The following is a 14,305-nucleotide window of genomic DNA, read 5'->3' on the forward strand; positions in this document are numbered from 1 at the left end:
AATCAAACTCATCAAACCCAATGATCGGTTTACTTGTTTATTGTGTTAACTTCCACCTTCCCTCTACTCCCACGCTGATACCATAGTTAGAATGTAGACTCCAAGAGAACAGGAACCTTTTCTGTCTTATTGACCCCTGAATTCGCAGCACCTAGAATATACACTCCGGCACATGGGCAGTAATTAAATGCTAAGTGTTTTGTCTTTTTTTTAAGATTTTATTTATTTATTTGAGAGAGAGAGAGAATGAGAGAGAGCACATGAAAGGGGGGAGGGTCAGAGGGAGAAGCAGACTCCCTGCTGAGCAGGGAGCCCGATGCAGGACTCGATCCGGGACTCCAGGATCATGACCTGAGCTGAAGGCAGTCACTTAACCAACTGAGCCACCCAGGCGCCCCTAAATGCTAAGTGTTAAATAAAATCAAACACGTGTTATGGAGGCATTTTTGGCTGTAACAATTGGGGGGTATCCTGGAGCCAGAAATACTAATTAAGCATCCTACAATTCACAGGAGAACCCCTCACAACAAAGATAATCCAACCTGAAATGTCAGTAGTACCCAGGTTGGGGAATGCTGCCTTGGAGGAAAGAGGGGAAAGAATTAGCTTGATTCATGTAAGACTTGGGTTTGAGTCCCTGGAAGAAGAAAAGGGCCTCCAGCCCTTTTAATATACCCTTTGGGTATATTAAAATTCAGTCAAGACACTACTGGCTCTCAACACAAGAACACATCTAATGTGGCTTTTAGGGATTCACTGGTGTGAACTTTTTCACTAGTACCCCAGCAGATAAACTCTAGGCTGCAGTGTCTGCAGAAGAACACAAAACAGTGAAATATTTCCAACAAATAGAAACTGAGGACTCTCCTTATATGTAAAAGAATATTATGTTAAGAAAAAGAATATCCCAGGAGAAAAATAAGCAAAAGACCTGATCCATACACATCACAAAAGACTGATAAAAGGCCAAAGAATATGGAGGAAAATGCTCAACTTCATTAGTAGTCAAAGAAATGCAATGTGAAACAATGATGCATTTGTTTTTAACCCATCAGATGGGCTAGAATGAAAGAGATGACACCCACAGTGGGTGAGAGTACTGGACAGCAAGCGGTGTTGGTACAATTCCTTGGCAGTGGGATTTCAAATGATTTTTTTCCTTCTATTTTTCAACATTGCTCTTCTAAAAAATGAGCTTTTAACTTCTAAGTCATGATGCTATTGTCATCTGAAATAAAATCCCCAAATTATAGAAATACATATTACACATATATACATATAGACTTTCAATAAAATGTTATTATGCCTGCCCTAGTTCAGGGCCAACTCTTTCTGCCACCTAGCTTTCCTCCACATTGCACTGTAATCGGATCCTCCTGAAAATAAAACCGACTCTGTCACTTCCTTGCTTGAAACTCTTCAGTGGATCCCATTCCAGGGGACCCCTCACATAGGCAACATCAGGGCACCCGCCCAGATCTGACGCTCTCCAGCTCTCCTCCCTGCCCTCCCTCACACTTTTGGTTCAAACTCGACACAGTGCTTGTGACCTTTGTGGCTGCCTTGCTTTAACTCTTTAATTTGTCTGGAATCCCTACAGCCCCTTCCCTGCCAGGGCACCCTGACCTGAAGTTCCTACAGTTCCCTGGGCTTACAGCCATTATTTCACTCAGCACAGAGCCTAGAAATTCTAGGCCTCTCCCTCCTTACAAACCAGGCTCTTCATAATTTTTCTATCTGCTGTGCTAGCACACCACCTGCCTGGTGAATAGAATGCTTCACATTTAAAGTGCTTCATTCATTACCGTGTTTTCCTAGTTCTGATACTTTGTTTCATTTTTCTTATTGTTTGATATGTTCATTATTGAATTTAGAAAAGTCTCTGTGGTTCTACAGACATATATTAGAATCTGAGTATCCTAACTTTTTAACTGTCTCTTTCTCTGTAAGCCAAAGTTCATCCTTATAAACCTTAGAAACTGACTATAGACCACAATTGCATTTAAAACTAAATAGGAACCATCTCCCACTGGTGTTTTCCTTTTGAAAAGGAAAATAGCTGAAGGCTGCTGGGAGGAGGTCATCGAGAGGACATGACCGCTAGTTCATCCATGAGCTGGACTTGGGCCTTCAGAGGCTGCTCACCCCCTCCCCTGTCCTTGGAATGTATATTCTGCCCACCGTTCGCACAGTGGGAGCTGGTCCAAGGACACAGCTTTGAGAGAGCAGAGTGCTGTTGAGAGATCTGGATGGTATGTGTGACTGAACCCAGTTAAGGCCTCTTTATAAACTTTCACGATTCTGGCAGGCGGATGCAGGGATCTGCTCACCCTGTAGGCACCCAAGACAAGCCTTGTAACAAGTAAGTTCCCTTGTTTATTAAGGCCCCTACCTACCAGTCTGGAGGGGTCTGCCTCTTTCTTTGGTCTCTCCCAGCCCTCCATGTACAAGGGCCAGTTTCAGATTTACCCAAGAAGCTCCTGAGGAGGCTGCAGACCAACAAAGGCAGTTTATAGCTTCTTCCAGAACACAGAGACAGATTTCCAGAGAAGGCAATGGCTTTGAGATAGACTTATTAAAAAGAAAGAAAAAAAGAAAAAAAAGAAGGGAGAGAAGATAAGTCAGGAAACTTGGATACGATCTGAATTTTTAAAAATATAATTTTGGCTTTAGTTTGTGAATGTTGTCATTTTGAGGCCTCAAGGAAATTGCCTACAGGTGACACATCAACACTTTTACCTTGGTAGAAAACTTTTAGAATGTCCCATCAAATGACTAGATCTAAAGGAAACTGGTGTTTGCCCTCCTAAGTACCTAGATGTGACCAAATCAATACATCCCCTGCCAAATAGTTCTGTAGAGCTTACGGGTTTTCAAATGAGGTCTTGATTATTCAGCTAATGACCAACACACATGATCACAAATGTCCCCTCCCATCCTATTAAGCTTTCTAAGGCAGTATATAAAGGTGCTAATGCAAATGGATAAATTAAAGGGGCAAACTAGGAAAACTGGGAAAATAATGCCCTTTACTCATAAAAATGCTTCATTTCGCCTGGAGAATTAGATATGATTAATATCTATATGCAAGTTAATATGACACCTTATTCTCATAATTTAAAAGTATACTCCAAGGGGGACCTGGCTGGCTCAGTTGGAAGAGCTTGTGACTCTTGATCTCTGGGTTCTGAGTTTGAGCCCCACATTGGGTGTAGAGATTACTTAAATAAATAAAACTTCAGAAAGTGTAATTCAAGGCTAAAAAGGGTTCTTTTTAGACCAACATAAAGCCACAGAACATACCTTTCTTGATCTAATCAAGATATAGTCAATACTGAAACACATGGCAACTTTTTGAAGACTTTTGAAAACGGATTAAAATAAAGGGAAGTTTCTCCAAAGTATTTCAGCTGTTGCCAATGGAAAGTGCTGCTGATGTAACGAGCAACACTGGTCAGTCTGACACTGGTCCAAGTAATCTTGATTATCTTATTTCTGGAGAATGGAAAACTGTAGGAGTTTGCATAGTAAATCACCTAGTGAGACTGGTCTTACAAAGAGGAAATTCTCCATAAGAGCTACATGGGCCAAGCTGTAATCTCATACCACACAAGCCATGTCCAGTACCTGAGGAGGCTCTGCAGGGGAAAACAACATTAACCATAAAAAAACACTGACTTCTCTCATCACTTTAAGAGTGGAAAGAACTTATTTGATCAAACCCTTGTTTCAACCAGATCATCATGTCAGATTTCCTCCCTATAAACAGTCAAATTATTACCACGTTCTAATGTTGCGTGAGAAGATATTTAAACTATACCTTTGATCTTAGGATAAACCAGACAGTTAAACAACTTCAAAATATGCGAACACGTGTTTTCCTCGAGTTATCCCGGCTCTATGAAGTACCTTTCAAGTGACCCACAAGTCCCACCTACTCAACAGCCACACAGGTGAGAGCGAAATTCAGGCTTCCAACAAAAACTGTCAAACGTTATCTGGCCAAAATTGCCATTCCCGAGGACAGCTTGTCAGGTCGTCAGTCAGTCTTAGATTCCTCGGCATTCCTTTGCAAACTGCTGTCTTGAGCCTCTCACGTGCGACTAGGCGGAGAGTCGAGGTCAGAGGAAGTGAAAGTCAACAAGCGCTTACTCAGCAGGGCATTGTGTCGCTTCAAGTAGGCGATTATGTCTCCTTGCTTTTCAACGATGTCTTCTAGGCTTGAAACAGTCCTGCAAAGAATCAACATATTCACCAATACTCATTAGTCTCTTTGCAAATGGGTCCCCTCCAGTTTTCAGTACAACATACGGTAGTTGTGACTTTTTCTTAAGATACTGTAAGCCAAGGTAATATTCTAAAATGAGATTCTTTCATTAGACTTGGTTTTACCCAGCTGAATGGGAGTAAGCAAATCAAACTTAATTCTAAAGGCACATACGCATAATCATAAACTCCAAGCGTAAGAATGTTTTCTAGATTTCCGGCGGGGTGGGAACCTTATAATTCTCTTTCTCTAGTCTTTCATTCCCCACCCAAAGCTTACCTGAATCCAGTCTCCGAGGTAATATTGCTGGGGTAAGCATAGATTTTTTCTTCTTCAAGTACATCAGGCTGTGGTTTGGCTTTATTAAATTTTCGAATTTTCACTAAAATAATAAAGTCATTATTGTCAGGTTACCTAATTATGAAAAAAACTTTTACTTCCATTTTTTCAAATTATATTAATTGGCTATGCTTTTCAAGTAATACAGATACAAATGCTTCATAAAGTGAATAAACAGGTTTGAATACTGATGCGCCCAAGCCTTTGAAAGTCTATGTGCCAGGCCTGAACTAAACACTGGGAACACAGAGAGTATCATTATTGTTGATAATAACAGCTATGATTTTTTTGTGAATTTAAAACACAGAAGAAGGTACAGGTGAATTCTTGGGCATGGACAGCCTCATCCAGTTCTCAGAATGCCCCCCCGCCGAAGTAGATGCCCTTGTTACGCATACTTTCTACAATGAAGTGAAGCCCAGGGGAGTTAAATACATAACCAGGTTTCCAATCCAGGAATCATGACTTTGAAGCCTCCATTGTTGATACTGCCCTATAAAAAGAGCTACTGGTCCAGGGAAAAATATAGATGATAAGCCTACATTCCAAGACAGTATGAAAAGAACCAAAATCAAAGCTTGCACAAGGAGCTGTGACAGCCCTGAAAAGCAGCCCCTTAACTCAGCAGGAGTGGGATGGGAGGGAAGATCATGGAGAAGGAGGTTGGGAGGGCTTGAGTCCTCCACCTCTCAGGGGTGACAACAGGCCAGGACAAGTCGTACCTCTGGATAATCGTTAACTGGGCTGGGGCTCTGCCCTGCCTGAGTAACAACTCTGGGACCCGGCTGGAATGAGTAGTCAGCCTCCACCAGAGATGGCCACAAGGGGGGAGAAAGCCAGGGTTGGAGGGGGACTGTCAACCGGGACTGACCATGAGAGCTGTATGCGCCACGCCTCATGAATGAGGGGGAGGGGAAACGGGTTAGACTCGGCATCACATTTTTTAAAAGCTCCACATGCCATTCTTTCCTTTTTTGTAACAACTTTTCAGATATAATTCAGGTATCACGCATTCACCCATTTGAAGTATACAATTCAATGGTTCAGTATTTCAAGTTGTGCAACCACCTCCATAGTCGATTTTAGAACATGTTCATCACCCCAGAAAGGAACCCAGTATCCATTAGCAGTCATTCTTCATTTGCCTCCTGCCCCCAACCCCAGCTCTAGGCAACCGCTAATCTATTTCCTCTCTCTATACATGTGCCTGTTCTGGGCATTTCATATCCACGGACTCATAAAATAGACCTTCTCTAAGGGGGGCTTCCACTTAGCATGTTTTCAAGGCTCATCCACGTTGTAGCACATATCAGTACATCAGTCCATGTATTCATTCCTTTTTAGGATGGAAAAATATTCTATTGTATGGATCAAACACATTTTGTTTATCTCTTCATCAGTTTATCCTGACATCAGTTAGATGGTTTCCCTCTGGGCTATTATAAACAGCACTTCCTTGAACAATCGTGTACGTGTTTTTGTGGCGATGTCTTGGATATATACGCAGAGTCACGTGACACTCTCTGTTTCACCTTTTGTGGAACTGCCAGGCTCCATATATGATTCTAATGTGCGCTCTCAGCTGAGAACTGGGCTCAAGAAGCTGAAGTGAAAAAGGTGGGAGATGTGCAGAGGGTCCAGCAGGAAGGAACAGGAGGAAGCAGACAGCCTGATGCCAAAAGAATCAAGCGTGCCCTGCACCTAGATGGCCTTGACTTTCAGGTATGGCAAGAAAGTGGGAAATGAGAAGCACCTTATGGCTTTGAATGGCACAGGCACAAAACCTGAGGTGCTACAGCTCACAGGTTAGAGGTCACAGACAGCCCCGGGGCTCCCTCCAACAGGTCAGGGAGAGCGCTCAACAAAGGAGACTATGGGGCCCCGCTGAGGCAGGCAGGAAACCAGGAAAGCCAGAGGCCCGGAGCAAGGGAGGCGTACACTTCCAGGAGGTAAAAGATCACCCGGTAAAGATGAAGGCCGAGAATCGAGACTTAAGCGACAGCTGCTAGTGAATCCGAGTTGTTTGATGTTCACATCATAGTTCTCAGAAATGTGATCTTCCCTATAGTAACTCCTGAACAAAGGAAGAAGCTTGGAACAAGTGTAAGTTTCTTGAACCAGGGGACAGGAAATAAGGGCCATACAGTATTAAAGTAAAAGTCAGGGGACAGAAATAAAAGACACCACAGTCTGACAAAATAGAAAGGTCTCTGTGGTCTTTAAAGTAGAGCAGCATTTTATAGATCACATGTCAGGCAGTAACACCAACTGCAACCACTCTTTCCATCATAAGCCAAGGAAAGCAGGCGGCATACTAAAACATCAAAATACTAAAAAAGAAAGGTGCACTTGTTCACCACTTACATTTTCTTTCTGTCTATACTGAACCTCTTACAGCTTCAGAGCCGTGATACCGGCTGATGCAAGGCTGGTAGCTGAGTGGCATTACTTGACTCTTTTGCTTATTTTTTTTAAAATAAAAAATAAAAAATAAAAAAAAGATACTAATCAAATTTAGTATCTCAAAACTGTTTCAGGTTTTATTTTCCTAGTAAAGCAAATTAGTGTTCAGAGAGAAGGGTCCATCTTGGTTTCTAGAGATTAACTACTTAAAATGCAAATAAACTAGTCAAGGGGCGCCTGGGTGGCTCAGTCGTTAAGCGTCTGCCTTCGGCTCAGGTCATGATCCCAAGGTCCTGGGATTGAGCCCCACATCGGGCTCCCTGCTGCGCAGGAAGCCTGCTTCTCCCTCTCTCACTCCCCCTGCTTGTGGTGTTCCCTCTCTCGCTGTGTCTCTTTCTGTCAAATAAATAAATAATATAAAATCTTTAAAAAATAAATAAATAAATAAATAAAATGCAAATAAACCAGTCGAGGTTAGGTTAGGATTAGTATATCAAAGAATCATGTCCTCAAGAGTCCCTATCAATGTTATCAAACCCACTATCTTTTAAAGTCATTCATTATAGAGAAACAAGAAAAATCCATACATCAGGACACCAACCTTAAATTCTCTATCACACCGAACAAAAGCAACATTTGTCTCTAGATGCTACTCCCTAAATCTCTCCTGTCAGAACCTACAGTACATTTAAGGGAACATTATAATTTACTAAGTTAAGCTTACTCTTGAGGATGTGGAGATTAGACAGTCATACTTGAATCTTCTGAAGAAATTCAGTATTTGCAGAAACCCTAAGTTTATAATTATAATTATTATAAACCTGTCCTATGTAAACCATCTATTTACTTTGTGAGTCTGAATGACCACTTATCAGGTTTTCTTACAGTAGGAAGCATATTCATTTGGGATTTAACAAGACAGTTTTTAATGGTGTTTTTATTCAGATAAAAATTTAAAAATTAATGTAAATAAAGATGAAATATGCTAAGTCTTTGAGTATAGAATGAAGCAATTCTTTTTAATTAGGAAGACAATATATTACAATAAGTGGAAAAGAATAAAATGAAAGAAAACCCTTTTTATTTAAGTTTACGTGTCATGTAACTATTTGTGTCCAACTGTAAAAACGAGTTCCTATCAGGATTCTTGGAATATCTGTTTCCTTTGCCTCTTAAACACTCTCAGGTTTTTGTCTTTTTGTTTCTAACATTAGCTGTCTTATTTATAATTCATTATAAATGCTACAGCAAATCCTTTAAAAAGTACAGTAAGTCCTAGGGAAATAAATCTTGGACTACATTTTAACAGTATTTACATTTCTCCTTATTTACATGATGACATTCACATGATCTTTGAAATGTTGTTGTTATCTCCTTCTATGTCACAGAGCATTTTTTTTTTAAGATTTTATTTATTTATTTAATTGACAAAGAGAGAGAGAGAGACAGCAAGAGAGGGAACACAAGCAGGGGGAGGGTCAGAGGGAGAAGCAGGCTTCCCGCGGAGCAGGGAGCCCGATGAGGGGCTCGATCCCAGGACCCTGAGATCATGACCCAAGCCGAAGGCAGACGCTCCACCGACTAAGCCACCCAGGCGTCCCTCACAGAGCATTCTATAGGTATTAAGAAAATACTACAAGAACGCTTGCACCCCTTGCAGTAAATGAAAGTTGTAGAGTACTAAAATAACAGGCTAAGTGAATTCTACATTCAGATCTAAACTATGACCTCACTGACAGCATCTGACAGACATGCCATAGGTTGGAATTGATCTCAGTCAACAGGGTAATTCAATATCCACCTGTCGTATGGATCCCTTTACAGAAATAGCAAAGCTGTTTCTTATATACAGAAAAATTAACCTTACTTTAAAACTAGTCTCATTCTTTTCTAGGAAGTTAAGTGGGTGATATACATTTATTTTTTTAAAGTGAGGTACAAAATGTAATCCTCCCCATAATTTGGCTCATTGTTAGCTGATAACTATATAGAAATTTATAAAGATCAATCAGTAATGTGACATTCACATTTACAAACTAGTCACCCCATTCATATTCTGAATAGGCCTAAGGAGGCCTAAGGAGATGCACAGAAAAAAAAATCAGTAAAATGAAACATAAGCTGAGACCCATGTGACTTTGTCCTTTATAACAAAAATGACCTCTTTCAAAATGGATACACAAGATATTTTATTGTCACAAAATAACTGTTATGCAGTGCCAGAAAATTAGCTACTATTTTGGACAGATTTTACTGCATGTTAATATTGCAGCAGGAATTAAATCTAGATTTTTCCAGGGCTTGAATTTTTTTTCTGTTAAAAGTATCCTTCCAGGGCGCCTGGGTGGCTCAGATGGTTAAGCGTCTGCCTTCAGCTCAGGTCATGATCCCAGGGTCCTGGGATCGAGTCCCGCATCGGGCTCCTGGCTCAGCGAGGAGCCTGCTTCTCCCTCTGCTTCTCTCTCTCTCTGTCTCTCATGAATAAATAAATAAAATCTTTAAAAAAAAAAAAAGTATCCTTCCATCTATTTTTCCATGTTTACATATCTAAAGCTTACTTTATTTTTTGAACAAATTGTTTATTTTAGAGGGAGAGAGAGATTCCTCAAGCAGACTCCCCACTGAGCACAGAGCCTGATGTGGGGCTCGATCCCAGGGTCCTGAGATCATGACCTGACCTGAATTCAAAAATCAGTCACTTAACCAACTGAGCCACACAGGCGCCCCTCTAAAGTAAAGCTTACTTTAATTTTACCAATGAGAGTTCTGAGAGAGAGAGCAAGACAGAGAGACAGACAAACAGACCAACCCTCAGACAGCTCTAAATTTAGAAAATGAGTTCATAAATGGTTTATCCTAAGGCAAGTCTGGGATAAATGCAGTTTTGCACGCATTATTTATTTATTTACTTATTTTGTATTTCATCATTTCAAATTTTAATGCCAGACTTACATCTCAGTTGCCTTTGAAGAAGCAAATGTTTGTGGGTCTTTTTAATTTTTTTGTTTTTTTTTTAAAGATAAGGTGTCACTTGACTTGACAAAAATTAGTTGATGACACAAACTTAGGAGCATCACTCACTGGTATCTTGCTGTTGGTTTGAAATTGAGGATGTTTGGATGTGGTCAGTAATGGAAGGTACAGGTGCTAAAGAGGCTTTCAGCTGCTAGAAAAACCTTGCCCCGAAGATAATGGCCACGTTTCCCATTATCAGGGATGAAACAAGCAGTCAAAGGTCTTTAGCCCAACAGTCTCGTAATTCTCACCTGTGTAAATGAGCAGACACGTCAGGGAACAGACGAGTTCCAGGGCCAGGATGGCCAGGATGAAGTCAAGATACAACCTGCTGGGTTCCGGGAAGGAGTGCTGCACACACAGCACCAGGAGGAGAGCCGTGCTGCCTGAGGAGAAGAAAGAAGCGCGCGGTTAGTGGGGGCCCACACGGCAGGGGCGGGCGTGCACCCAGGCCCTTCTATACTGAGCACTGAAGGAAGCTAAGGTAAAAACCCGAACCCGCTGCTCTCTTGAGGGAAAAACCCCAACACGTCTAACAGTTAATGATGCCTCCAAAATACAATTACATAAGAATCTGGATTTTCTTAAAAACTGAGAAATGATGTTTTGCTTTCTAAAATGACGAACAATGGCATTGTGTGGAGTCCCATGTGCATTTAAAAAGGGATGCAGGGGCTCCTGGGCGGCTCAGTCGGTTAAGCATTCGACTCTTGATTTTGGCTCAGGTCATGATCTCAGGGTCATGGGATCGAGCCCCTTGTCGGGCTTCACGCTCAGCGTGGAATCTGCTTGTCCCTCTCCCTCTGCTCCTCCCCTGCTCTCTCTCTCTCAAATAAATAAATAAATAGGGATGCAGTTTTTAGAAATTTGCATTATCCCAGTTCTTCAGAATCCAGAGGCACTTGAGGACACTCATGGCCCATTCTGGTCACATAATGTAACAACAGAGAACTGCACGGAGGTTAAGAATGTTGCAGTTATGTGGACTGCCTGGGTGGGCATCTGGGACACACTGCTGACCGTGGACAAACGACCTGACACCTCTGCTCCTCAACTTGTCTGAAAAATGGGAATGACAGTACCTTCCTCACAGTGCTCTTGTGAGGAATAAATAAGTTAATATGTGAAAAATACTTAGAATGGTGCTTGGCAATTATTTGATAAATATGAACTGCCCCCCCCACACTTAGCTATCTATTATTTGGTTTTGAAGACCATTAGCCTTGTTCTGTACTTTTATTTTGAAAAATACAGCACAGAAGAAAAATAAAATTCTGGAGCAAAGAGGCTGGGTCTTGCCATCATGTAGGGTATGACTGTCTGCCACAGAGACCTGCTTGGAGGAAGGGTTGTATGGTGGTGTGCCTGGGATTGTGAAAGATTACATGAAGTAAAAATTATTATTATTATTATTATGTAAAGATTTTATTTATTTATTTGTCAGAGAGAGAGAGAGAGAAAGAGCACAAGCAGGGGGAGCAGCAGAGGGAGAAGCAGGCTCCCTGCTAAGCAAGGAGCCTGATGTGGGGCTCAATCCCAGGACCCCGGGATCATGACCTGAGCTGAAGGCAGACGCTTAACTGACTGAGCCACCCAGGAGCCCCGAAACCAAAATTATTATAATGATGCTGATGGGGCGCCTGGGTGGCTCAGTCGTTAAGCATCTGCCTTCGGCTCAGGTCATGGTCCCAGGGTCCTGGGATCGAGCCCCGCATTGGGCTCCTTGCTCGGCGGGAAGCCTGCTTCTCCCTCTCCCACTCGCCCTGCTTGTGTTCCCTCTCTCGCTTTGTCTCTCTCTGTCAAATAAATAAAATCTTAAAAAAAAAATTAAAAAAAAATAATGCTGATGATACCTACCAATCATTTATTGAATACCTACTAGGCACTGTTAGTTCACTTCCTCCTGCAACAGAGTTTGTGTGAGAAATACTATTTCCCCAATTTTATAGAGAAAAGATGTCAGGCTAAAACTAATCACTATCCGACAATACTATCACCTGCCACTGAAACAATGGTTACACTCATCTGATTAGCTGGACGTTCTATATCTTCATGGATTTACCTCTTTATTCTTCATATAAGAAAAAAATACTTAAAGAAAGTAGAAACAAGTAATATCTGCCCCAATCTCTTTGGTTTTTCTGGTTCCTTATGGGAACAACATAAAAGTGATGCCATCTGTGATTAAAGTAAGGGTCCAATTGCTTAGAAACATTAAGTGTCATATGTTAGCAAGAATTTCAAAGTGAGGGTGCCGGGGTGGCTCAGTCATAAAGTGTCTGCCTTCGACTCAGGTCATGATCCCAGGGTCCTGGGATCAAGTCCTGCATCAAGCCCCCTGCTCGGCCAGAAGCCTGCCTCTCCCTCTCCCATTCCCCCTGCTTGTGTTCCTGCTCGCTATCAAATAAATAAATAAAATATTAAAAAAAAAAAAGAATTTCAAAGTGAGCGGAAAGGTAAAGATCAGACAATCCCTTGGTGGGCCTCAAAAATACTATTTCCAGACCGCTCTCTTGAGAGACTGAACATTATTTTGGTCATAATGCTTATATGAGGTCTGTAAGTTAAAAATGGGTTTTGGCTTTTAGCTTTGTGGGTGGGAGGAAAGGTTATAGTGACATCTCCTGGCCAAAAACAAGTACTACACAACAGCCGCTGAACATACAAGCCAAGGTCTTCCTCAGGGAGCAGTAAAAATGTCCCCCCCTTTCTCCATGAGTCAAAATCAGCCATCTCTATAAAATGCTTCTCTGTTATGGGGGGGTCCTGCAGCTTCCACTTAGAACATCACTGAGCAGATGAACTCGCAGCTTGCCCTTGAAATTCTGTAGAGCTGTTTTTCTGGGAAAAAAATTAATTTCAAATTTGGTTTCAAAATGTCTAAAAGTACTTATTCCGGACTCAAACTGAAAAAGAGGGTCTTTTAAAAAGGTAGGAACTTTGAACACCAAGGCAAAAATACCTAAAGAAGTTCAATTTAATTCCGTCAGCCTTTAAAATGTTTGCAACAATAGGGGCGCCTGGGTGGCTCAGTTGGTTGGGCGACTGCCTTCGGCTCAGGTCATGATCCTGGAGTCCCGGGATCGAGTCCCACATCGGGCTTCCTGCTCAGCGGGGAGTCTGCTTCTCCCACTGACCCTCTTCCCTCTCGTGCTTTCTATCTGTCATTCTCTCTCTCTCAAATAAATAAATAAAATCTTTAAAAAAAAAAAAATGTTTGCAACAATAAACAGAGTGGGTACTAATGCAGCTAAGTCCTCTACGGACTTCCTGACCTTGCCTTCATGAAGTGTTTTTCAAGTTTTCCATTTTGGATAATACATTTTATTATATCACAGTCTCTCACTGAAAGAAAAACACTGAACTTCATTTAAAGTAAAGCAATTCCTTCCTCTTATCCTCCAAGTATCAAATAGCAACAGTATTTGTATGGTCTTGAGAGGATTAAGACGGCTCATACCAAAGCGGGGGGTCTACGTTACATACAGGCAGATACGTGGACAACGTGTTCACAATGATGGGGGGACAGAAAATGCCACCCCAAAATAAGTGTTCTTGGCATAAGGATTATTTTAAGTTGATTATTTTTAAGAAACAGCAGACACAGGTGAGGCTCTGAAAGCTGAGTAGAATTTACCCTTTTGTAAGAGACAGTTACAAGGGAAAACTACAGTTTGTACGCGTGTCCTCCTCTCTGTACCAGGAAGAGAAGGAAGATTGTAAATTTCTAGAAACAATTATCCACAGAGAAGGCACAGACTTAAATCTGAGTAACAATCTCACTGTTGTTTACAGAGCTTTCCTGGTAACCTCCCATAACTCCCCCAACCGCCTCACCACATCTCTGGTCTCTTGGACCAGAGATGGTATTTAATGTGGTGGCATGGCCCATTTTGGAGAGTTACTCAGTTTTCTTGGGTCTCTCCCATGTATACAGGAGGTACGCATATTATTAAACTTCTGTTTATTTTTCTCTTGTTAAGCTTTTATTACAGTGCGGTCTCAGCCAAAAATCTACCTAGAAGGGTAGAGGGACATTTTTTTCCCCTCCCCTATGATAACAAACACAGATGTCAAAGGAATATTAAGACTATATTGGGATGCCTGGGTGGCTCAGTCATTAAGTGTCTGCCTTCGGCTCAGGTCATGATCCCAGGGTCCTGGGATCGAGCCCTGCGTAGGGCTCCCTGCTCAGCAGGGAGACCGCTTCTCTCTCTCCATGCCCTGCTGTGTTCTCTCTCTCTCTCTCGCAAGTAAATAAAATCTTTAAAAAAAAGAAAA

At 41.6% G+C, this 14,305-nt stretch overlaps 1 protein-coding gene across 1 annotated transcript in view; it reads right to left on the minus strand.

The window, feature by feature from the left end:
- Positions 1-234: 234 nt before the first annotated feature.
- Positions 235-14,305, minus strand: part of TMEM192 (transmembrane protein 192) — a 29,763-nt gene continuing 15,692 nt past the window's right edge. The window contains exons 4-6 of the mRNA XM_025874413.2: positions 10,276-10,410; positions 4,547-4,649; positions 235-4,232 (exon numbers count right to left, since the gene is read on the minus strand). Of these exons, the coding sequence (XP_025730198.1) occupies positions 4,094-4,232; positions 4,547-4,649; positions 10,276-10,410 (377 nt within the window). The 3' untranslated portion in view covers positions 235-4,093. The remainder of the gene's footprint in view (positions 4,233-4,546; positions 4,650-10,275; positions 10,411-14,305) is intronic.

The sequence above is a fragment of the Callorhinus ursinus genome, unplaced genomic scaffold, assembly GCF_003265705.2.
Source record: "Callorhinus ursinus isolate GAN/ISIS: 27379988/994484 unplaced genomic scaffold, GSC_fseal_2.0 scaffold4, whole genome shotgun sequence".
In the NCBI taxonomy this organism is placed as follows: domain Eukaryota; kingdom Metazoa; phylum Chordata; class Mammalia; order Carnivora; family Otariidae; genus Callorhinus; species Callorhinus ursinus.